Source organism: Gobius niger (assembly GCF_951799975.1).
Source record: "Gobius niger genome assembly, chromosome: 13".
Lineage (NCBI taxonomy): Eukaryota > Metazoa > Chordata > Actinopteri > Gobiiformes > Gobiidae > Gobius > Gobius niger.
This window is the reverse complement of record NC_136864.1, coordinates 395001-417624: the sequence shown is the minus strand read 5'-3', so window position 1 is coordinate 417624 and position 22624 is coordinate 395001. Positions and strand designations below refer to the sequence as shown.

Sequence of the window (22624 nt, the reverse complement as noted above, 5' to 3'; positions counted from 1 at the left end):
TCCATCTAAAATTGACTAAAAATCCATCAAAAAAGTGACAAAAATCCAGCTAAAAAGTGACATAAATCCAGCAAAAAAAGACAAAAATCCATCAAAAAAGTGACATAAATCCAGCAAAAAAAGACAAAAATCCAGCAAAAAAGTGACAAAAATCCAGCAAAAAAAGGACAAAAATCCAGCAAAAAAAGACAAAAATCCATCAAAAAAGTGACAAAAATCCAGCAAAAAAGTGACAAAAATCCAGCAAAAAAGTGACAAAAATCCAGCAAAAAAAGGACAAAAATCCAGCAAAAAAGGACAAAAATCCAGCAAAAAAAGACAAAAATCCAGCAAAAAAGTGACAAAAATCCAGCAAAAAAAGGACAAAAATCCAGCAAAAAAAGGACAAAAATCCAGCAAAAAAAGGACAAAAATCCAGCAAAAAAGTGACAAAAATCAATCAAAAAAGGACAAAAATCCAGCAAAAAAAGACAAAAATCCAGCAAAAAAGTGACAAAAATCCAGCTAAAAAGTGACAAAAATCCAGCTAAAAAGTGACAAAAATCCAGCAAAAAAGTGACAAAAATCCAGCAAAAAAGGACAAAAATCCATCAAAAAAAGGACAAAAATCCAGCAAAAAAAGACAAAAATCCATCAAAAAAGTGACAAAAATCCAGCAAAAAAGTGACAAAAATCCAGCAAAAAAGTGACAAAAATCCATCAAAAAAGTGACAAAAATCCAGCAAAAAAGTGACAAAAATCCATCAAAAAAGTGACAAAAATCCATCAAAAAAGTGACAAAAATCCAGCAAAAAAAGGACAAAAATCCATCAAAAAAGTGACAAAAATCCAGCAAAAAAGTGACAAAAATCCATCAAAAAAAGACAAAAATCCAGCAAAAAAGTGACAAAAATCCAGCTAAAAAAGGACAAAAATCCATCAAAAAAAGGACAAAAATCCATCAAAAAAAGGACAAAAATCCATCAAAAAAGTGACAAAAATCCATCAAAAAAGTGACAAAAATCCAGCAAAAAAAAGTGACAAAAATCCAGCAAAAAAGTGACGAAAATCCAGCAAAAAAAGACAAAAATCAAAAAATTGAAAAAAAACAAATTGAAAAAATTTTGAAAAAGAAAATTATAATCGATTTTTTGCGATTATGCTAATTTTGTAATCGTTTACTGTTGTAATCGAATTTCGATTAATTGCACAGCCCTAACTGTAAAAAAAATGACAAAAATCCAGCAAAAAAATGACAAAAATCCACCAAAAAAGTGACGAAAATGCATCAAAAAAGTGACAAAAATCCATCAAAAAAGTGACAAAAATCCATCAAAAAAGTGACAAAAATCCATCAAAAAAGTGACAAAAATCCATCAAAAAAGTGACAAAAATCCATCAAAAAAGTGACAAAAATCCAGCAAAAAAATGACAAAAATCCATCAAAAAAGTGACAAAAATCCAGCAAAAAAAATGACAAAAATCCAGCAAAAAAGTGACGAAAATGCATCAAAAAAGTGACAAAAATCCATCAAAAAAGTGACAAAAATCCAGCAAAAAAGTGACAAAAATCCATCAAAAAAGTGACAAAAATCCAGCAAAAAAGTGACAAAAATCTCAAAATGTAAAAAAAAAAAATTTGAAAAAAATTTGAAAAAAAAAAATATGAAAAAAATTTGAAAAAATAAATTATAATCGATTTTTTGCGATTATGCTAATTTTATAATCGTTTACTGTCGTAATCGAATTTCGCTTAATTGCACAGCCCTGACTCACACATTTCTGTTTTCGCGGTGGCGTTGGCGGTAAAGTCAGACCTGGTTAGATTCATACTAGGGCTGCTCGATTATTGAAAGAATAATAATCACGATTATTCAAACGATTATTTGTTGCCTTTAAAAAAAATCCATCAAAAAAGTGACAAAAATCCATCAAAAAAGTGACAAAAATCCATCAAAAAAGTGACAAAAATCCATCAAAAAAGTGACAAAAATCCATCAAAAAAGTGACAAAAATCCATCAAAAAAGTGACAAAAATCCAGCAAAAAAGTGACAAAAATCCATCAAAAAAGTGACAAAAATCCCTCAAAAAATGACAAAAATTCAGCAAAAAAGTGACAAAAATCCATCAAAAAAGTGACAAAAATCCCTCAAAAAAGTGACAAAAACCAATCAAAAAAATGACAAAAATCCATCAAAAAAAAGGACAAAAATCCCAAAATTGAAAAAAAAAAAAGATTTGAAAAAATTTTGAAAAAATAAATAATCGATTTTTTGCGATTATGCTAATTTTGTAATCGTTTACTGTTGTAATCGAAATTGTAATCGAATTTCGATTAATTGCACAGCCCTAACTCATACATTTCTGTTTTCGCGGTGGCGTTGGCGGTAAAGTCTGGTTAGATTCACACATTTCTGTTTTCGCGGTGGCGTTGGCGGTAAAGTCTGGTTAGATTCACACATTTCTGTTTTCGCGGTGGCGTTGGCGGTAAAGTCTGGTTAGATTCACACATTTCTGTTTTCGCGGTGGCGTTGGCGGTAAAGTCTGGTTAGATTCACACATTTCTGTTTTCGCGGTGGCGTTGGTGGTAAAGTCTGGTTAGATTCACACATTTCTGTTTTCGTGGTGGCGTTGGCGGTAAAGTCAGACCTGGCTCGGTGTAGTCGTAGTCGCAGTCGTCTTCGTCCACGCCGTCGTCGATCTGTTGCCACGGCTCCAGCTCCTCCTCCTCACACTCCATGAACAGCTCCGTGTCCATCTTTACCTGAGCAGACAGGGGGCGGAGTCCGGTTAGTGAGGCTACAACATGTACAATAGGGTCCGCTGTTAGAACGACGGCGCAGTTACAGCGACGCAGCTCACTTTTCTTTCACACGTTTACCTTCGGCTTTAACGCAGAGTGAACACTTTAAACCATTTTTCCCAGTTCGGCTTTACCCAAATCTAGGGCTGAAACAACTAATCGATTATTGAAATAGTTGTCAACTATTTTAGTAATCGATTAATCGTTTTCTAGTAAACACAGACTTAAAAACAGCAAAATTTACATGAACATTTTTTATTTTTGATGGAAACCTACTTTGTTTTTCAAGTTAGGGTCTGTAGAGTTTTGTACATTGAAAATTTCATAGATATCTGTCTGTGTCTCCATTACCAAAATAATCGTTAGTTGCCGCCCTACCCAAATCTAAAGCTTCTTGACTGGAGAGCAATAGAGTAACAGCTAAGACCGACAAAAGTAATCAGAACTTTTTGTTACTTTGTTTTCGTCATGTTTTCGTGGCTATTTTTATTTCTTTTAAGATTTGGGTAAAGCTCGGTTATTAAAACGACTATACGGAGTTTAAAAATGTTCCAGCCATGTCCTGCAGACCTGTTCACCACAACGGCCTCTGAAATCCTGCACTGTCGCTCTGAAAGGTGCGCCTGCAGTTACAACGATGACCTGAGGGGGCAGCACCGAGTATGACATGACCGACTTACATCTCGTCCCTTTAAGGTGGAGGTGAGAGGATAAAGCTCTGACTGTGTGAGTGGACGGTGGTGCAGTCACTTTCTGTGTCTTTACCCAAATCTAAAAACAAAAACGAGCCGTAAAAGCAACAATAACATGAAAAACCAACGAGAGCCACGACAGAGTTACATCAGTTTAGTCGGTCTTAGCTTTCAAATGAGGCCTACATTTGTATTAATACGGATTAATAATCATCATTACAAATGAGACTAAAGTCAAAACTTAATGTTTATTATGATTCACAAACATAAATCTGTCCCTTTTATCGACGCGTCTCAGATATTGGAGTTTTTGGGAGTTTTTCACATTTATAATAAAAAGAGCCAGACTTTAGAGCGGCTCCAGAAAAGAGCCGTAAATCCAACAAAGTTACAATGTTTAAACATCTGTGACGTGAAACAGATGTTTGTCTCCAACCACCAAAACATCACAGACATTAAAAACATCATCATCATCATCATCATCATCATCATCAGATCCTCCTGGACCTCAGGCTCTGAGTGGAGCGGCCGGGTTTGGCCCCCGGGCCGGACGTTGCTCCGCGTCAGCGCAACAATAACAATAATTAACAATATTAATTATTATTAATATCAATAACAATGACCCTGTAATGAGACAAAGCCTCGCGGACCCAGGGGGCGCTGCAGCCCCGGGCACGGAGCCTTTTCTCTGCGGGAAACAGCGCGCCTCTGTCGGGGACACAGGACCGTGAGCCCCCCCGTCCCCCCCGGGCCCCGCGCCAGGGCCGGACCCAGGCCGGACCCGCGGCGCAGGTTCGGCCCAGATCCGGCCCAGTTCAGGTTCTTACCTTTATTTAGGCGCAGTTTGAGCTGCGGCTGTTTCTGCGACGCGCTGTGCGGGCGCACGGTTGAGACGTCACTTCCGGGACCGCCGCGTCACTGAAGCGTCACTATAGCCTCTTGTTCCTGTTTTTAAAATGAACCTTTTCCCGCAGTTTCGGTGAAACTTTGGAGGTTTTTGAGACAAAAGGTGAAGCTCTGAGTCTGACCATGAGTTCAGATCCTCAGACACGCGCACGTTTGTGTTGGAGCGCGCGCTGAGAGAGGACGGTCCAGTAGCGAGGGCGGCACTGGCGGCGGCGGCCATCTTAGGACGGTCCTGTAGCGAGGGCGGCACTGGCGGCGGCGGCCATCTTAGGACGGTCCTGTAGCGAGGGCGGCACTGGCGGCGGCGGCCATCTTAGGACGGTCCTGTAGCGAGGGCGGCACTGGCGGCGCGGCCATCTTAGGACGGTCCTGTAGCGAGGGCGGCACTGGCGGCGGCGGCCATCTTAGGACGGTCCTGTAGCGAGGGCGGCACTGGCGGCGGCGGCCATCTTAGGACGGTCCTGCGGCCAAAAGCGGTGTAGTTTATTCATTTTAGTCACTGAGGCCTGAAAACAGCGGGAAGAAAACACACCTTATGTGCTTGAAATGTGACGTGTTTTATTCTCATTTAAATAAAGGCATTGTTTTCCTGTGGCAGAGTAAAGATTAATGAATTAAACCTCCCGGCATCAAATCAGTGACACCACAACATGGCTGCTTTTTTTTTAAAGAAATGTTTATTACAAAATATCGTAAAGACAAACAACAAAACAGGCAAGGCAACGACAGTGTGTATTAATAATACATTTATAATGACAGGGAAGAAAAACCTTAAGAATAAAATAAACAATTATAAAAAATAATTAATTAATTAAAAAAAGGCATTTTTTCGTAGCCACTCCATCAGATCAGTGACCATCCCAACATGGCCGCTGCGTCAGTGACCATCCCAACATGGCCGCTGCGTCAGTGACCATCCCAACATGGCCGCCGTCAGGACTCCGGCTCCACCGTCGCCCGGGGCTTCAGCTTCGGGCTGGTCGAGGTTCGTTTCCTTTGTTTGACTAAAAACTGGCCTTTAAAACCCAGCAAAGCTTCAGTTTCGGACGTTCGTGTCTAAGCCCCGCCCCCGGAGCCCTGTGATTGGCCGTCAGTGGAGCGTCCCGTTTTCTTTAAGCCCCCGTGCGGGGAGCAGAGGACGCGCCACCATCTTGCTTTTGTTGTTGAGGAGGGGGGCGGGGCTTACGGCTTCAGGAGCGAAACCTGAGCCCACAGACCGGAGCACATTCAGCATCTGTTTTAACTTCAGCTTTACCCAAATCGAAAAGCCTCATTTGAAAGCTAAGACCTAAAATACGGATATAAACCTTTATGTTGCGTTGCTGCCACATTGTCGTCATATTTTTATGCTTTTCACTTTTTGACGCGTTTTCTCATTTTTGTCGTTATTTTGATGCTTTTTCTAGAAGCTTTTAGATTTGGGTAAAGCTGAACTGGAGAAAATGTTCAGTAACTAACGTGTGTGGCTGTGAACTGGGGAGTGCAGAGTTTGTCCCCCAGGGGTCAGTGTTGGGGCTGAGACTGTTCACTGTGTATTTTAATGTTTCCCGAACTCTAAAACTCACGCTCTTCTTCTCTACTCTGTTCTACAGTTGTACAAACCTTGTAGATGCTCTGATAGTACAAACAAACAAACAAACACACAAACAAACACACAAACAAACAAACAAACAAACAAACAAACAAACACACAAACAAACACACAAACAAACAAACTCATGACAGAAACCCGTCTGTTTTTCAGATGCTTTTATTGAGCATTTATTGATTATTGACAAACTCAGGAGGAATTTATGAATGAAGAGCTGGGGGGGCGGGGCTTAGCTGTAGCCGTCCTTCTCGGGCTGTGATTGGCCCACAGAGGAGCGGGGAAGGGCCACGTGGACAGGCTCCGCCCCTGAATCGAATGTAAAAGAAAAAGTGAAAGTTACGTAAGTACGGTTCTATGAAAGAGGCGGAAGCACCAGGTTTAGTCCCGGTTTAGTCCCGGTTTAGACCTGGTTTAGTCCTGGTTTAGTCCTGGTTTAGTCCTGGTTTAGTCCTGGTTTAGTCCTGGTTTAGTCCTGGTTTAGACCTGGTTTAGTCCTGGTTTAGACCTGGTTTAGTCCTGGTTTAGTCCTGGTTTAGACCTGGTTTAGTCCTGGTTTAGACCTGGTTTAGTCCTGGTTTAGTCCTGGTTTAGACCTGGTTTAGTCCTGGTTTAGACCTGGTTTAGTCCTGGTTTAGTCCTGGTTTAGTCCTGGTTTAGTCCTGGTTTAGACCTGGTTTAGCCCTGGTTTAGTCCTGGTTTAGACCTGGTTTAGTCCTGGTTTAGTCCTGGTTTAGACCTGGTTTAGTCCTGGTTTAGACCTGGTTTAGTCCTGGTTTAGTCCTGGTTTAGTCCTGGTTTGGTCCGGGTTTAAACCTGGTTTAGTCCTGGTTTAGACCTGGTTTAGTCCTGGTTTAGACCTGGTTTAGTCCTGGTTTAGCCCCTGTTTAGTCCTGGTTTAGTCCTGGTTTAGCCCTGGTTTAGTCCTGGTTTAGTCCTGGTTTAGTCCTGGTTTAGTCCTGGTTTAGCCCCTGTTTAGTCCTGGTTTAGTCCGGGTTTAAACCTGGTTTAGTCCTGGTTTAGACCTGGTTTAGTCCTGGTTTAGACCTGGTTTAGACCTGGTTTAGCCCTGGTTTAGTCCTGGTTTAGTCCTGGTTTAGCCCCTGTTTAGTCCTGGTTTAGTCCTGGTTTAGCCCTGGTTTAGCCCTGGTTTAGACCTGGTTTAGTCCTGGTTTAGCCCTGGTTCAGTCCTGGTTTAGTCCTGGTTTAGTCCTGGTTTAGTCCTGGTTTAGTCCTGGTTTAGCCCTGGTTTAGTCCTGGTTTAGTCCAGGTTTAGTCCTGGTTTAGTCCTGGTTTAGTCCTGGTTTAGTCCTGGTTTATTCCTGCTTTAGTCCTGGTTTAGCCCTGGTTTAGTCCTGGTTTAGTCCTGGTTTAGCCCTGGTTTAGTCCTGGTTTAGTCCAGGTTTAGTCCTGGTTTAGTCCTGGTTTAGCCCTGGTTTAGTCCTGGTTTAGTCCTGGTTTAGTCCTGGTTTAGTCCTGGTTTAGCCCCTGTTTAGTCCTGGTTTAGTCCGGGTTTAAACCTGGTTTAGTCCTGGTTTAGCCCTGGTTTAGTCCTGGTTTAGTCCAGGTTTAGTCCTGGTTTAGTCCTGGTTTAGTCCTGGTTTAGTCCTGGTTTAGCCCTGGTTTAGTCCTGGTTTAGTCCAGGTTTAGTCCTGGTTTAGTCCTGGTTTAGTCCTGGTTTAGACCTGGTTTAGTCCTGGTTTAGTCCTGGTTTAGTCCTGGTTTAGACCTGGTTTAGTCCTGGTTTAGTCCTGGTTTAGACCTGGTTTAGACCTGGTTTAGTCCTGGTTTAGTCCTGGTTTAGCCCCTGTTTAGTCCTGGTTTAGTCCAGGTTTAGTCCTGGTTTAGTCCTGGTTTAGTCCTGGTTTAGACCTGGTTTAGACCTGGTTTAGTCCTGGTTTAGCCCTGGTTTAGTCCTGGTTTAGACCTGGTTTAGTCCTGGTTTAGCCCTGGTTTAGACCTGGTTTAGCCCTGGTTTAGACCTGGTTTAGTCCTGGTTTAGACCTGGTTTAGTCCTGGTTTAGACCTGGTTTAGTCCTGGTTTAGACCTGGTTTAGTCCTGGTTTAGTCCTGGTTTAGTCCTGGTTTAGACCTGGTTTAGACCTGGTTTAGTCCTGGTTTAGACCTGGTTTAGTCCCGGTTTAGTCCTGGTTTAGTCCTGGTTTAGACCTGGTTTAGACCTGGTTTAGCCCTGGTTTAGTCCTGGTTTAGTCCTGGTTTAGTCCTGGTTTAGTCCTGGTTTAGCCCCTGTTTAGTCCTGGTTTAGTCCTGGTTTAGCCCTGGTTTAGTCCTGGTTTAGTCCTGGTTTAGTCCTGGTTTAGTCCTGGTTTAGTCCTGGTTTAGACCTGGTTTAGCCCCTGTTTAGTCCTGGTTTAGTCCTGGTTTAGTCCTGGTTTAGACCTGGTTTAGCCCCTGTTTAGTCCTGGTTTAGTCCAGGTTTAGTCCTGGTTTAGTCCTGGTTTAGCCCTGGTTTAGACCTGGTTTAGCCCTGGTTTAGACCTGGTTTAGACCTGGTTTAGTCCTGGTTTAGTCCTGGTTTAGTCCTGGTTTAGTCCTGGTTTAGTCCTGGTTTAGTCCTGGTTTAGTCCTGGTTTAGACCTGGTTTAGACCTGGTTTAGACCTGGTTTAGTCCTGGTTTAGTCCTGGTTTAGTCCTGGTTTAGTCCTGGTTTAGTCCTGGTTTAGTCCTGGTTTAGCCCTTGTTTAGACCTGGTTTAGACCTGGTTTAGTCCTGGTTTAGTCCTGGTTTAGTCCTGGTTTAGTCCTGGTTTAGTCCTGGTTTAGTCCTGGTTTAGTCCTGGTTTAGCCCTGGTTTAGACCTGGTTTAGACCTGGTTTAGTCCTGGTTTAGACCTGGTTTAGACCTGGTTTAGTCCTGGTTTAGTCCTGGTTTAGACCTGGTTTAGTCCTGGTTTAGACCTGGTTTAGTCCTGGTTTAGTCCTGGTTTAGACCTGGTTTAGACCTGGTTTAGTCCTGGTTTAGACCCGGTTTAGTCCTGGTTTAGTCCTGGTTTAGTCCTGGTTTAGACCTGGTTTAGTCCTGGTTTAGTCCTGGTTTAGCCCTGGTTTAGACCTGGTTTAGTCCAGGTTTAGTCCTGGTTTAGACCTGGTTTAGTCCAGGTTTAGTCCTGGTTTAGTCCTGGTTTAGTCCTGGTTTAGTCCTGGTTTAGACCTGGTTTAGTCCTGGTTTAGACCCGGTTTAGTCCTGGTTTAGTCCTGGTTTAGTCCTGGTTTAGACCTGGTTTAGTCCTGGTTTAGTCCTGGTTTAGTCCTGGTTTAGACCTGGTTTAGTCCAGGTTTAGTCCTGGTTTAGACCTGGTTTAGTCCAGGTTTAGTCCTGGTTTAGTCCTGGTTTAGTCCTGGTTTAGTCCTGGTTTAGACCTGGTTTAGTCCTGGTTTAGACCTGGTTTAGTCCTGGTTTAGTCCTGCTTTAGTCCTGGTTTAGTCCTGGTTTAGTCCTGGTTTAGACCTGGTTTAGTCCTGGTTTAGTTCTGGTTTAGTCCTGGTTTAGTCCTGGTTTAGTTCTGGTTTAGTCCTGCTTTAGTCCTGGTTTAGACCTGGTTTAGACCTGGTTTAGTCCTGGTTTAGTCCTGGTTTAGACCTGGTTTAGTCCTGGTTTAGTTCTGGTTTAGTCCTGGTTTAGTCCTGGTTTAGTTCTGGTTTAGTCCTGCTTTAGTCCTGGTTTAGACCTGGTTTAGACCTGGTTTAGTCCTGCTTTAGTCCTGGTTTAGACCTGGTTTAGACCTGGTTTAGTCCTGGTTTAGTCCTGGTTTAGTCCTGGTTTAGTCCTGGTTTAGTCCTGGTTTAGTCCTGGTTTAGTCCTGCTTTAGTCCTGGTTTAGTCCTGGTTTAGTCCTGGTTTAGTCCTGGTTTAGTCCTGGTTTAGTCCTGGTTTAGTCCTGCTTTAGTCCTGGTTTAGACCTGCTTTAGTCCTGGTTTAGTCCTGGTTTAGTCCTGCTTTAGTCCTGGTTTAGTCCTGGTTTAGACTTGGTTTAGACCTGGTTTAGTCCTGCTTTAGTCCTGGTTTAGACCTGGTTTAGTCCTGGTTTAGTCCCGGTTTAGCCCAGGTTTAGACCCGGTTTAGTCCTGGTTTAGTCCTGGTTTAGTCCTGGTTTAGTCCTGCTTTAGTCCTGGTTTAGTCCTGGTTTAGACCTGGTTTAGTCCTGGTTTAGTCCTGGTTTAGTCCTGGTTTAGTCCTGCTTTAGTCCTGGTTTAGTCCTGGTTTAGACCTGGTTTAGTCCTGGTTTAGTCCTGGTTTAGTCCTGGTTTAGTCCTGGTTTAGTCCTGGTTTAGTCCTGCTTTAGTCCTGGTTTAGTCCTGGTTTAGACCTGGTTTAGTCCTGGTTTAGTCCTGGTTTAGTCCTGGTTTAGTCCTGGTTTAGTCCTGGTTTAGCCCAGGTTTAGACCCGGTTTAGTCCTGGTTTAGTCCTGGTTTAGTCCTGGTTTAGTCCTGGTTTAGTCCTGGTTTAGTCCTGGTTTAGTCCTGCTTTAGTCCTGGTTTAGTCCTGGTTTAGTCCTGCTTTAGTCCTGGTTTAGTCCTGGTTTAGTCCTGGTTTAGTCCTGGTTTAGTCCTGGTTTAGTCCTGCTTTAGTCCTGGTTTAGTCCTGGTTTAGTCCTGGTTTAGTCCTGGTTTAGTCCTGGTTTAGCCCAGGTTTAGACCCGGTTTAGACCTGGTTTAGACCTGGTTTAGTCCTGGTTTAGTCCAGGTTTAGACCTGGTTTAGTCCTGGTTTAGTCCTGGTTTAGTCCTGCTTTAGTCCTGGTTTAGTCCTGGTTTAGACCTGGTTTAGTCCTGGTTTAGTCCTGGTTTAGTCCTGGTTTAGTCCTGGTTTAGTCCTGGTTTAGTCCTGCTTTAGTCCTGGTTTAGTCCTGGTTTAGACCTGGTTTAGTCCTGGTTTAGTCCTGGTTTAGTCCTGGTTTAGTCCTGGTTTAGTCCTGGTTTAGCCCAGGTTTAGACCCGGTTTAGTCCTGGTTTAGTCCTGGTTTAGTCCTGGTTTAGTCCTGGTTTAGTCCTGCTTTAGTCCTGGTTTAGACCTGGTTTAGTCCGGGTCTAGTCCTGGTTTAGCCCAGGTTTAGACCCGGTTTAGTCCTGGTTTAGTCCTGGTTTAGTCCTGGTTTAGTCCTGGTTTAGTCCTGGTTTAGTCCTGGTTTAGTCCTGCTTTAGTCCTGGTTTAGTCCTGGTTTAGTCCTGGTTTAGTCCTGCTTTAGTCCTGGTTTAGTCCTGGTTTAGTCCTGGTTTAGTCCTGGTTTAGTCCTGGTTTAGTCCTGCTTTAGTCCTGGTTTAGACCTGGTTTAGTCCGGGTCTAGTCCTGGTTTAGCCCAGGTTTAGACCCGGTTTAGTCCTGGTTTAGTCCTGGTTTAGTCCTGGTTTAGTCCTGGTTTAGTCCTGGTTTAGTCCTGGTTTAGTCCTGCTTTAGTCCTGGTTTAGTCCTGGTTTAGTCCTGGTTTAGTCCTGGTTTAGTCCTGGTTTAGTCCTGGTTTAGTCCTGGTTTAGTCCTGCTTTAGTCCTGGTTTAGTCCTGGTTTAGTCCTGGTTTAGTCCTGCTTTAGTCCTGGTTTAGTCCTGGTTTAGTCCTGGTTTAGTCCTGGTTTAGTCCTGGTTTAGTCCTGCTTTAGTCCTGGTTTAGTCCTGGTTTAGTCCTGGTTTAGTCCGGGTCTAGTCCTGGTTTAGCCCAGGTTTAGACCCGGTTTAGTCCTGGTTTAGTCCTGGTTTAGTCCTGGTTTAGTCCTGGTTTAGTCCTGGTTTAGTCCTGGTTTAGTCCTGGTTTAGTCCTGGTTTAGTCCTGCTTTAGTCCTGGTTTAGACCTGGTTTAGTCCGGGTCTAGTCCTGGTTTAGCCCAGGTTTAGACCCGGTTTAGTCCTGGTTTAGTCCTGGTTTAGTCCTGGTTTAGTCCTGGTTTAGTCCTGGTTTAGTCCTGGTTTAGTCCTGGTTTAGTCCTGGTTTAGTCCTGCTTTAGTCCTGGTTTAGACCTGGTTTAGTCCGGGTCTAGTCCTGGTTTAGCCCAGGTTTAGACCCGGTTTAGTCCTGGTTTAGTCCTGGTTTAGTCCTGGTTTAGTCCTGGTTTAGTCCTGGTTTAGTCCTGGTTTAGTCCTGGTTTAGTCCTGGTTTAGTCCTGGTTTAGTCCTGGTTTAGTCCTGCTTTAGTCCTGGTTTAGACCTGGTTTAGTCCGGGTCTAGTCCTGGTTTAGCCCAGGTTTAGACCCGGTTTAGTCCTGGTTTAGTCCTGGTTTAGTCCTGGTTTAGTCCTGGTTTAGTCCTGGTTTAGTCCTGGTTTAGTCCTGCTTTAGTCCTGGTTTAGTCCTGGTTTAGTCCTGGTTTAGTCCTGCTTTAGTCCTGGTTTAGTCCTGGTTTAGTCCTGGTTTAGTCCTGCTTTAGTCCTGGTTTAGACCTGGTTTAGACCTGGTTTAGACCTGGTTTAGACCTGGTTTAGTCCTGGTTTAGTCCAGGTTTAGACCTGGTTTAGTCCTGGTTTAGTCCTGGTTTAGTCCTGCTTTAGTCCTGGTTTAGTCCTGGTTTAGACCTGGTTTAGTCCTGGTTTAGTCCTGGTTTAGTCCTGGTTTAGTCCTGGTTTAGTCCTGGTTTAGTCCTGCTTTAGTCCTGGTTTAGTCCTGGTTTAGACCTGGTTTAGTCCTGGTTTAGTCCTGGTTTAGTCCTGGTTTAGTCCTGGTTTAGTCCTGGTTTAGCCCAGGTTTAGACCCGGTTTAGTCCTGGTTTAGTCCTGGTTTAGTCCTGGTTTAGTCCTGGTTTAGTCCTGGTTTAGTCCTGGTTTAGTCCTGCTTTAGTCCTGGTTTAGACCTGGTTTAGTCCGGGTCTAGTCCTGGTTTAGCCCAGGTTTAGACCCGGTTTAGTCCTGGTTTAGTCCTGGTTTAGTCCTGGTTTAGTCCTGGTTTAGTCCTGGTTTAGTCCTGGTTTAGTCCTGCTTTAGTCCTGGTTTAGTCCTGGTTTAGTCCTAGTTTAGTCCTGGTTTAGACCTGGTTTAGTCCTGGTTTAGCCCTGGTTTAGACCTGGTTTAGTCCTGGTTTAGTCCTGGTTTAGCCCTGGTTTAGTCCTGGTTTAGTCCTGGTTTAGTCCTGGTTTAGTCCTGGTTTAGTCCTGGTTTAGTCCTGCTTTAGTCCTGGTTTAGACCTGGTTTAGTCCGGGTCTAGTCCTGGTTTAGCCCAGGTTTAGACCCGGTTTAGTCCTGGTTTAGTCCTGGTTTAGTCCTGGTTTAGTCCTGGTTTAGTCCTGGTTTAGTCCTGGTTTAGTCCTGCTTTAGTCCTGGTTTAGCCCAGGTTTAGACCCGGTTTAGACCTGGTTTAGACCTGGTTTAGTCCTGGTTTAGTCCAGGTTTAGACCTGGTTTAGACCTGGTTTAGTCCTGGTTTAGTCCTGGTTTAGACCTGGTTTAGTCCTGGTTTAGTCCAGGTTTAGACCTGGTTTAGACCTGGTTTAGTCCTGGTTTAGTCCTGGTTTAGTCCTGGTTTAGTCCTGCTTTAGTCCTGCTTTAGTCCTGGTTTAGTCCAGGTTTAGACCCGGTTTAGTCCTGGTTTAGACCTGGTTTAGTCCTGGTTTAGACCTGGTTTAGACCTGGTTTAGTCCTGGTTTAGTCCTGGTTTAGACCTGGTTTAGTCCTGGTTTAGTCCAGGTTTAGACCTGGTTTAGACCTGGTTTAGTCCTGGTTTAGTCCTGGTTTAGTCCTGGTTTAGTCCTGCTTTAGTCCTGCTTTAGTCCTGGTTTAGTCCTGGTTTAGTCCTGGTTTAGTCCAGGTTTAGACCTGGTTTAGACCTGGTTTAGTCCTGGTTTAGTCCTGGTTTAGTCCTGCTTTAGTCCTGGTTTAGTCCTGGTTTAGTCCTGGTTTAGTCCTGCTTTAGTCCTGGTTTAGTCCTGGTTTAGTCCTGGTTTAGTCCAGGTTTAGACCTGGTTTAGACCTGGTTTAGTCCTGGTTTAGTCCTGGTTTAGTCCTGCTTTAGTCCTGCTTTAGTCCTGGTTTAGTCCTGGTTTAGTCCTGGTTTAGTCCTGCTTTAGTCCTGGTTTAGTCCTGGTTTAGTCCTGGTTTAGTCCTGGTTTAGTCCAGGTTTAGACCTGGTTTAGACCTGGTTTAGTCCTGGTTTAGTCCTGGTTTAGACCTGGTTTAGTCCTGGTTTAGTCCAGGTTTAGACCTGGTTTAGACCTGGTTTAGTCCTGGTTTAGTCCTGGTTTAGTCCTGGTTTAGTCCTGCTTTAGTCCTGCTTTAGTCCTGGTTTAGTCCAGGTTTAGACCCGGTTTAGTCCTGGTTTAGACCTGGTTTAGTCCTGGTTTAGTCCTGGTTTAGACCTGGTTTAGTCCTGGTTTAGTCCTGGTTTAGTCCTGCTTTAGTCCTGCTTTAGTCCTGGTTTAGTCCAGGTTTAGACCCGGTTTAGTCCTGGTTTAGTCCCGGTTTAGCCCTGGTTTAGCCCTGGTTTAGTCCTGGTTTAGTCCTGGTTTAGTCCTGGTTTAGTCCTGGTTTAGTCCTGGTTTAGTCCTGGTTTAGTCCTGGTTTAGTCCTGGTTTAGCCCTGGTTTAGTCCTGGTTTAGTCCTGGTTTAGTCCTGGTTTAGTCCTGGTTTAGTCCTGGTTTAGACCTGGTTTAGTCCTGCTTTAGTCCTGGTTTAGTCCTGGTTTAGTCCTGGTTTAGACCTGGTTTAGTCCTGGTTTAGTCCTGCTTTAGTCCTGGTTTAGACCTGGTTTAGTCCTGCTTTAGTCCTGGTTTAGTCCTGCTTTAGTCCTGGTTTAGACTTGGTTTAGACCTGGTTTAGTCCTGGTTTAGTCCTGGTTTAGTCCTGGTTTAGACCTGGTTTAGTCCTGCTTTAGTCCTGGTTTAGTCCTGCTTTAGTCCTGCTTTAGTCCTGGTTTAGACCTGGTTTAGTCCTGCTTTAGTCCTGGTTTAGTCCTGGTTTAGTCCTGCTTTAGTCCTGGTTTAGACCTGGTTTAGTCCTGGTTTAGTCCTGCTTTAGTCCTGGTTTAGTCCTGGTTTAGCCCAGGTTTAGTCCTGGTTTAGTCCCGGTTTAGTCCTGGTTTAGTCCTGGTTTAGTCCTGGTTTAGTCCTGGTTTAGCCCTGGTTTAGTCCTGGTTTAGTCCTGGTTTAGTCCTGGTTTAGACCTGGTTTAGACCTGGTTTAGTCCTGGTTTAGACCCGGTTTAGTCCTGGTTTAGTCCTGGTTTAGTCCTGGTTTAGACCTGGTTTAGTCCTGGTTTAGACCTGGTTTAGTCCTGGTTTAGTCCTGGTTTAGACCTGGTTTAGACCTGGTTTAGTCCTGGTTTAGACCCGGTTTAGTCCTGGTTTAGTCCTGGTTTAGTCCTGGTTTAGACCTGGTTTAGTCCTGGTTTAGACCTGGTTTAGTCCTGGTTTAGACCTGGTTTAGACCTGGTTTAGACCTGGTTTAGACCTGGTTTAGTCCTGCTTTAGTCCTGGTTTAGTCCTGGTTTAGTCCTGGTTTAGTCCTGCTTTAGTCCTGGTTTAGACCTGGTTTAGTCCTGGTTTAGTCCTGCTTTAGTCCTGGTTTAGTCCTGGTTTAGCCCAGGTTTAGTCCTGGTTTAGTCCTGGTTTAGTCCTGGTTTAGTCCTGGTTTAGTCCTGGTTTAGTCCTGCTTTAGTCCTGGTTTAGACCTGGTTTAGTCCTGGTTTAGTCCTGCTTTAGTCCTGGTTTAGTCCTGGTTTAGCCCAGGTTTAGTCCTGGTTTAGTCCTGGTTTAGTCCTGGTTTAGTTCTGGTTTAGTCCTGGTTTAGTCCTGGTTTAGTCCTGGTTTAGTCCTGGTTTAGTCCTGGTTTAGACCTGGTTTAGTCCTGGTTTAGTCCTGGTTTAGACCTGGTTTAGTCCTGGTTTAGTCCTGGTTTAGACCTGGTTTAGTCCTGGTTTAGTCCTGGTTTAGTCCTGGTTTAGTCCTGGTTTAGCCCTGGTTTAGACCTGGTTTAGCCCTGGTTTAGACCTGGTTTAGACCTGGTTTAGTCCAGGTTTAGTCCTGGTTTAGTCCTGGTTCAGCCCTGGTTTAGACCTGGTTTAGACCTGGTTTAGTCCTGGTTTAGTCCTGGTTTAGACCTGGTTTAGTCCTGGTTTTGTCCTGGTTCAGCCCTGGTTTAGACCTGGTTTAGTCCTGGTTTAGTCCTGGTTTAGTCCTGGTTTAGTCCTGGTTTAGACCTGGTTTAGTCCTGGTTTAGTCCTGGTTTAGTCCTGGTTTAGTCCTGGTTTAGACCTGGTTTAGTCCTGGTTTAGACCTGGTTTAGACCTGGTTTAGTCCTGGTTTAGTCCTGGTTTAGACCTGGTTTAGACCTGGTTTAGTCCTGGTTTAGACCCGGTTTAGTCCTGGTTTAGCCCTGGTTTAGTCCTGGTTTAGTCCTGGTTCAGTCCTGGTTTAGTCCTGGTTTAGTCCTGGTTTAGTCCTGGTTTAGTCCTGGTTTAGCCCTGGTTTAGACCTGGTTTAGTCCTGGTTTAGACCTGGTTTAGTCCTGGTTTAGTCCTGGTTTAGTCCTGGTTTAGACCCGGTTTAGTCCTGGTTTAGACCTGGTTTAGTCCTGGTTTAGACCTGGTTTAGTCCTGGTTTAGTCCTGGTTTAGACCCGGTTTAGACCCGGTTTAGTCCTGGTTTAGTCCTGGTTTAGACCCGGTTTAGTCCTGGTTTAGACCTGGTTTAGTCCTGGTTTAGACCCGGTTTAGACCTGGTTTAGTCCTGGTTTAGTCCTGGTTTAGTCCTGGTTTAGTCCTGGTTTAGACCCGGTTTAGTCCTGGTTTAGACCTGGTTTAGTCCTGGTTTAGACCTGGTTTAGTCCTGGTTTAGTCCTGGTTTAGTCCTGGTTTACTCCTGGTTTAGTCCTGGTTTAGACCCGGTTTAGTCCTGCTTTAGTCCTGGTTTAGACCTGGTTTAGTCCTGGTTTAGTCCTGGTTTAGTCCTGGTTTACTCCTGGTTTAGTCCTGGTTTAGACCCGGTTTAGTCCTGCTTTAGACCTGGTTTAGTCCTGGTTTAGACCTGGTTTAGTCCTGGTTTAGTCCTGGTTTAGTCCTGGTTTACTCCTGGTTTAGTCCTGGTTTAGACCCGGTTTAGTCCTGCTTTAGTCCTGGTTTAGACCTGGTTTAGTCCTGGTTTAGTCCTGGTTTAGTCCTGGTTTACTCCTGGTTTAGTCCTGGTTTAGTCCTGGTTTAGCCCTGGTTTAGACCTGGTTTAGTCCTGGTTTAGACCTGGTTTACTCCTGGTTTAGTCCCGGTTTAGTCCTGGTTTACTCCTGGTTTAGTCCTGGTTTAGTCCTGGTTTAGACCCGGTTTAGACCTGGTTTAGACCCGGTTTAGTCCCGGTTTAGACCCGGTTTTGTCCCGGTCTTACCTCTGAGTTTGGGGGCCAGTTGGTTCCAGAAGGAGCACTCTCGCTGCCTGAGGCCCTGCAGGTTTTTGGGGGCGTGGCTCAGCTCCAGGTAGGTGGGCGTGGCGTCAGAGGACAGGACACGCCTCCAGCGCGGCAGCACGGACTCGGACCGGGCCTGGGCCGGGTTTGGGTCTCTGAGGGCGGAGCAAATGTCAGGCAAGAGCACAATCATAACGAGAGATAAAGCCGTGACTGACCCCGAGCGGACGAAGGAGGACACGTAGCTCCTCACGGCCACCGAGAGGCGCCGTTCAGCCTCAGACAGACGCTTTGGGCCGACGGCGGGCTCGCCAAACAGCATCTGCACGTCCAGAGGAACCCGAGGGTCGGCCCTGAGGGAGAGAGAGAGGGAGGAGGTCATCGAAAAATCATTATTCACCTGGAGGGCGTGGCCTGAGGGGCTCATGTGACTCACCTGGAGGGCGTGGCCTGAGGGGGTCATGTGACTCACCTGGAGGGCGTGGCCTGAGGGGCTCATGTGACTCACCTGGAGGGCGTGGCCTGAGGAGGTCATGTGACTCACCTGGAGGGCGTGGCCTGAGGGGGTCATGTGACTCACCTGGAGGGCGTGGCCTGAGGGGGTCATGTGACTCACCTGGAGGGCGTGGCCTGAGGGGGTCATGTGACTCACCTGGAGGGCGTGGCCTGAGGGGCTCATGTGACTCACCTGGAGGGCGTGGCCTGAGGAGGTCATGTGACTCACCTGGAGGGCGTGGCCTGAGGGGCTCATGTGACTCACCTGGAGGGCGTGGCCTGAGGGGCTCATGTGACTCACCTGGAGGGCGTGGCCTGAGGGGCTCATGTGACTCACCTGGAGGGCGTGGCCTGAGGGGGTCATGTGACTCACCTGGAGGGCGTGGCCTGAGGAGTTCATGTGACTCACCTGGAGGGCGTGGCCTGAGGGGCTCATGTGACTCACCTGGAGGGCGTGGCCTGAGGGGGTCATGTGACTCACCTGGTGGGCGTGGCCTGAGGAGGTCATGTGACTCACCTGGAGGGCGTGGCCTGAGGAGGTCATGTGACTCACCTGGTGGGCGTGGCCTGAGGGGCTCATGTGACTCACCTGGAGGGCGTGGCCTGAGGGGCTCATGTGACTCACCTGGAGGGCGTGGCCTGAGGGGCTCATGTGACTCACCTGGAGGGCGTGGCCTGAGGGGGTCATGTGACTCACCTGGAGGGCGTGGCCTGAGGGGCTCATGTGACTCACCTGGAGGGCGTGGCCTGAGGAGGTCATGTGACTCACCTGGAGGGCGTGGCCTGAGGGGCTCATGTGACTCACCTGGAGGGCGTGGCCTGAGGGGCTCATGTGACTCACCTGGAGGGCGTGGCCTGAGGGGCTCATGTGACTCACCTGGAGGGCGTGGCCTGAGGGGCTCATGTGACTCACCTGGAGGGCGTGGCCTGAGGGGCTCATGTGACTCACCTGGAGGGCGTGGCCTGAGGGTTTCATGTGACTCACCTGGAGGGCGTGGCCTGAGGGGCTCATGTGACTCACCTGGAGGGCGTGGCCTGAGGGGCTCATGTGACTCACCTGGAGGGCGCGGCCTGAGGGGGTCATGTGACTCACCTGGAGGGCGCGGCCTGAGGGGGTCATGTGACTCACCTGGAGGGCGTGGCCTGAGGGGCTCATGTGACTCACCTGGAGGGCGTGGCCTGAGGGGCTCATGTGACTCACCTGGAGGGCGTGGCCTGAGGGGCTCATGTGACTCACCTGGAGGGCGCGGCCTGAGGAGGTCATGTGACTCACCTGGAGGGCGTGGCCTGAGGGGGTCATGTGACTCACCTGGAGGGCGCGGCCTGAGGAGGTCATGTGACTCACCTGGAGGGCGCGGCCTGAGGGGGTCATGTGACTCACCTGGAGGGCGCGGCCTGAGGGGGTCATGTGACTCACCTGGAGGGCGCGGCCTGAGGAGGTCATGTGACTCACCTGGTGGGCGTGGCCAGCAGGTGGTACAGGTAAACGTTGGCGTCGCTTTGAGCCCAGAGTTCGGCCATTTTCAGAGATGGACACAACACGAACAGGTCCCTGAAACAGAACCACAGACGGTCACAGCCAGACCAGACCCAGACCTGGTCCAGACCTGGTCCAGACCCGGCCCAGACCCAGACCCAGACCTGGTCCAGACCCAGACCCAGCGCTGTGGCTTCAGACTCACCTGGTGGCATTGTCCAGCGCTCTGGAGAACAGGTTGTAGGACGAGGGGGCGGGGCTATGGTCCAGGGAGTAGAACCAGGACGCCGCCTCCTTCAGAAGGTCCTGGCCTTTTGTCCGGTTACGATCCAGGTCCTGACCCAGAGACCGGACCAAAGCCTCGTAGAAGACGGTCTTAGAGTCTGCTCTGCCCGACAGCTCCTCGAAGTCCTACAGGAGAAGAACGAGTCAGAACCAGCTCCTCAAAGTCCTGCAGGAGAAGAGTCAGAAGCAGCTCCTCAAAGTCCTACAGGAGAAGAAGAGTCAGAACCAGCTCCTCAAAGTCCTGCAGGAGAAGAGTCAGAAGCAGCTCCTCAAAGTCCTACAGGAGAAGAGTCAGAACCAGCTCCTCAAAGTCCTACAGAAGAACGAGTCAGAACCAGCTCCTCAAAGTCCTACAGGAGAAGAGTCAGAACCAGCTCCTCAAAGTCCTACAGGAGAAGAAGAGTCAGAACCAGCTCCTCAAAGTCCTACAGGAGAAGAGTCAGAACCAGCTCCTCAAAGTCCTACAGGAGAAGAAGAGTCAGAACCAGCTCCTCAAAGTCCTACAGGAGAAGAGTCAGAACCAGCTCCTCAAAGTCCTACAGGAGAAGAGTCAGAAGCAGCTCCTCAAAGTCCTACAGGAGAAGAACGAGTCAGAACCAGCTCCTCAAAGTCCTACAGGAGAAGAGTCAGAACCAGCTCCTCAAAGTCCTACAGGAGAAGAAGAGTTAGAACCAGCTCCTCGAAGTCCTACAGGAGAAGAAGAGTCAGAACCAGCTCCTCAAAGTCCTACAGGAGAAGAAGAGTTAGAACCAGCTCCTCGAAGTCCTACAGGAGAAGAAGAGTTAGAACCAGCTCCTCGAAGTCCTACAGGAGAAGAAGAGTCAGAACCAGCTCCTCAAAGTCCTACAGGAGAAGAGTCAGAACCAGCTCCTCAAAGTCCTACAGGAGAAGAACGAGTTAGAACCAGCTCCTCAAAGTCCTACAGGAGAAGAGTCAGAACCAGCTCCTCAAAGTCCTACAGGAGAAGAACGAGTCAGAACCAGCTCCTCAAAGTCCTACAGGAGAAGAGTCAGAACCAGCTCCTCGAAGTCCTACAGGAGAAGAAGAGTCAGAACCAGCTCCTCAAAGTCCTACAGGAGAAGAGTCAGAACCAGCTCCTCAAAGTCCTACAGGAGAAGAACGAGTTAGAACCAGCTCCTCAAAGTCCTACAGGAGAAGAGTCAGAACCAGCTCCTCAAAGTCCTACAGGAGAAGAAGAGTCAGAACCAGCTCCTCAAAGTCCTACAGGAGAAGAAGAGTCAGAACCAGCTCCTCGAAGTCCTACAGGAGAAGAAGAGTCAGAACCAGCTCCTCAAAGTCCTACAGGAGAAGAGTCAGAACCAGCTCCTCAAAGTCCTACAGGAGAAGAACGAGTTAGAACCAGCTCCTCAAAGTCCTACAGGAGAAGAGTCAGAACCAGCTCCTCAAAGTCCTACAGGAGAAGAAGAGTCAGAACCAGCTCCTCAAAGTCCTACAGGAGAAGAAGAGTCAGAACCAGCTCCTCAAAGTCCTACAGGAGAAGAAGAGTCAGAACCAGCTCCTCAAAGTCCTACAGGAGAAGAGTCAGAACCAGCTCCTCAAAGTCCTACAGGAGAAGAACGAGTCAGAACCAGCTCCTCGAAGTCCTACAGGAGAAGAACGAGTCAGAACCAGCTCCTCAAAGTCCTACAGGAGAAGAACGAGTCAGAACCAGCTCCTCGAAGTCCTACAGGAGAAGAACGAGTCAGAACCAGCTCCTCGAAGTCCTACAGGAGAAGAACGAGTCAGAACCAGCTCCTCGAAGTCCTACAGGAGAAGAACGAGTCAGAACCAGCTCCTCAAAGTCCTACAGGAGAAGAGTCAGAACCAGCTCCTCAAAGTCCTACAGGAGAAGAACGAGTCAGAACCAGCTCCTCAAAGTCCTACAGGAGAAGAACGAGTCAGAACCAGCTCCTCAAAGTCCTACAGGAGAAGAAGAGTCAGAACCAGCTCCTCAAAGTCCTACAGGTCAGTCCTTGATAGTACTTATACTTTTACTTGATAGTATCAGTTCTTATACACTTTAAGGTCAGGCCTTGATAGTACTTATACTTTAACTTGATAGTACTTGTACTTTTACTGCACTCTGAGGTCAGTCCTTGATAGTACTTGTACTTTTACTGCAGTAATGAGGTCAGACCTTGATAGTACTTGTACTTTTACTTGATAGTATCAGTTCTTATACACTCTGAGGTCAGACCTTGATAGTACTTGTACTTTTACTTGATAGTACTTGTACTTTTACTTGATAGTATCAGTTCTTATACACTCTGAGGTCAGACCTTGATAGTACTTGTACTTTTACTTGATAGTACTTGTACTTTTACTGCACTCTGAGGTCAGACCTTGATAGTACTTGTACTTTTACTGCAGTAAAGAGGTCAGACCTTGATAGTACTTGTACTTTTACTTGATAGTATCAGTTCTTATACACTCTGAGGTCAGACCTTGATAGTACTTGTACTTTTACTGCAGTAAAGAGGTCAGACCTTGATAGTACTTGTACTTTTACTTGATAGTATCAGTTCTTATACACTCTGAGGTCAGACCTTGATAGTACTTGTACTTTTACTGCAGTAAAGAGGTCAGACCTTGATAGTACGTATACTTTTACTTGATAGTATCAGTTCTTATACACTCTGAGGTCAGACCTTGATAATACTTGTACTTTTACTGCAGTAAAGAGGTCAGACCTTGATAGTATTTATACTTTTACTTGATAGTACTTGTACTTTTACTTGATAGTATCAGTTCTTATACACTCTGAGGTCAGACCTTGATAGTACTTGTACTTTTACTGCAGTAATGAGGTCAGACCTTGATAGTACTTGTACTTTTACTGCACTCTGAGGTCAGACCTTGATAGTACTTGTACTTTTACTGCACTCTGAGGTCAGACCTTGATAGTACTTGTACTTTTACTGCACTCTGAGGTCAGACCTTGATAGTACTTGTACTTTTACTGCACTCTGAGGTCAGACCTTGATAGTACTTGTACTTTTACTGCACTCTGAGGTCAGACCTTGATAGTACTTGTACTTTTACTGCACTAATGAGGTCAGTCCTTGATAGTACTTGTACTTTT

The 22624-nt window shown here is 46.5% G+C and overlaps 2 protein-coding genes across 2 annotated transcripts in view; both read right to left on the bottom strand.

Annotated features, from left to right (window-relative positions):
- LOC306972828 (uncharacterized protein) overlaps window positions 1–4395 on the bottom strand; it is a gene marked incomplete at its 3' end in the record, with an annotated part of 35596 nt that extends 31201 nt beyond the window's left edge. The window contains exons 1-2 of the mRNA XM_079569535.1: window positions 4303–4395; window positions 2630–2744 (exon numbers count right to left, since the gene is read on the bottom strand). Coding sequence (XP_079425661.1) covers window positions 2630–2738 — 109 coding nt within the window. The 5' untranslated portion in view covers window positions 2739–2744; window positions 4303–4395. The remainder of the gene's footprint in view (window positions 1–2629; window positions 2745–4302) is intronic.
- Window positions 4396–6201: 1806 nt separating this feature from the next.
- tg (thyroglobulin) overlaps window positions 6202–22624 on the bottom strand; it is a gene marked incomplete at both ends in the record, with an annotated part of 70234 nt that continues 53811 nt past the window's right edge. The window contains 5 exons of the mRNA XM_079569533.1: window positions 6202–6278; window positions 17268–17440; window positions 17504–17638; window positions 19234–19332; window positions 19463–19668. Coding sequence (XP_079425659.1) covers window positions 6202–6278; window positions 17268–17440; window positions 17504–17638; window positions 19234–19332; window positions 19463–19668 — 690 coding nt within the window. The remainder of the gene's footprint in view (window positions 6279–17267; window positions 17441–17503; window positions 17639–19233; window positions 19333–19462; window positions 19669–22624) is intronic.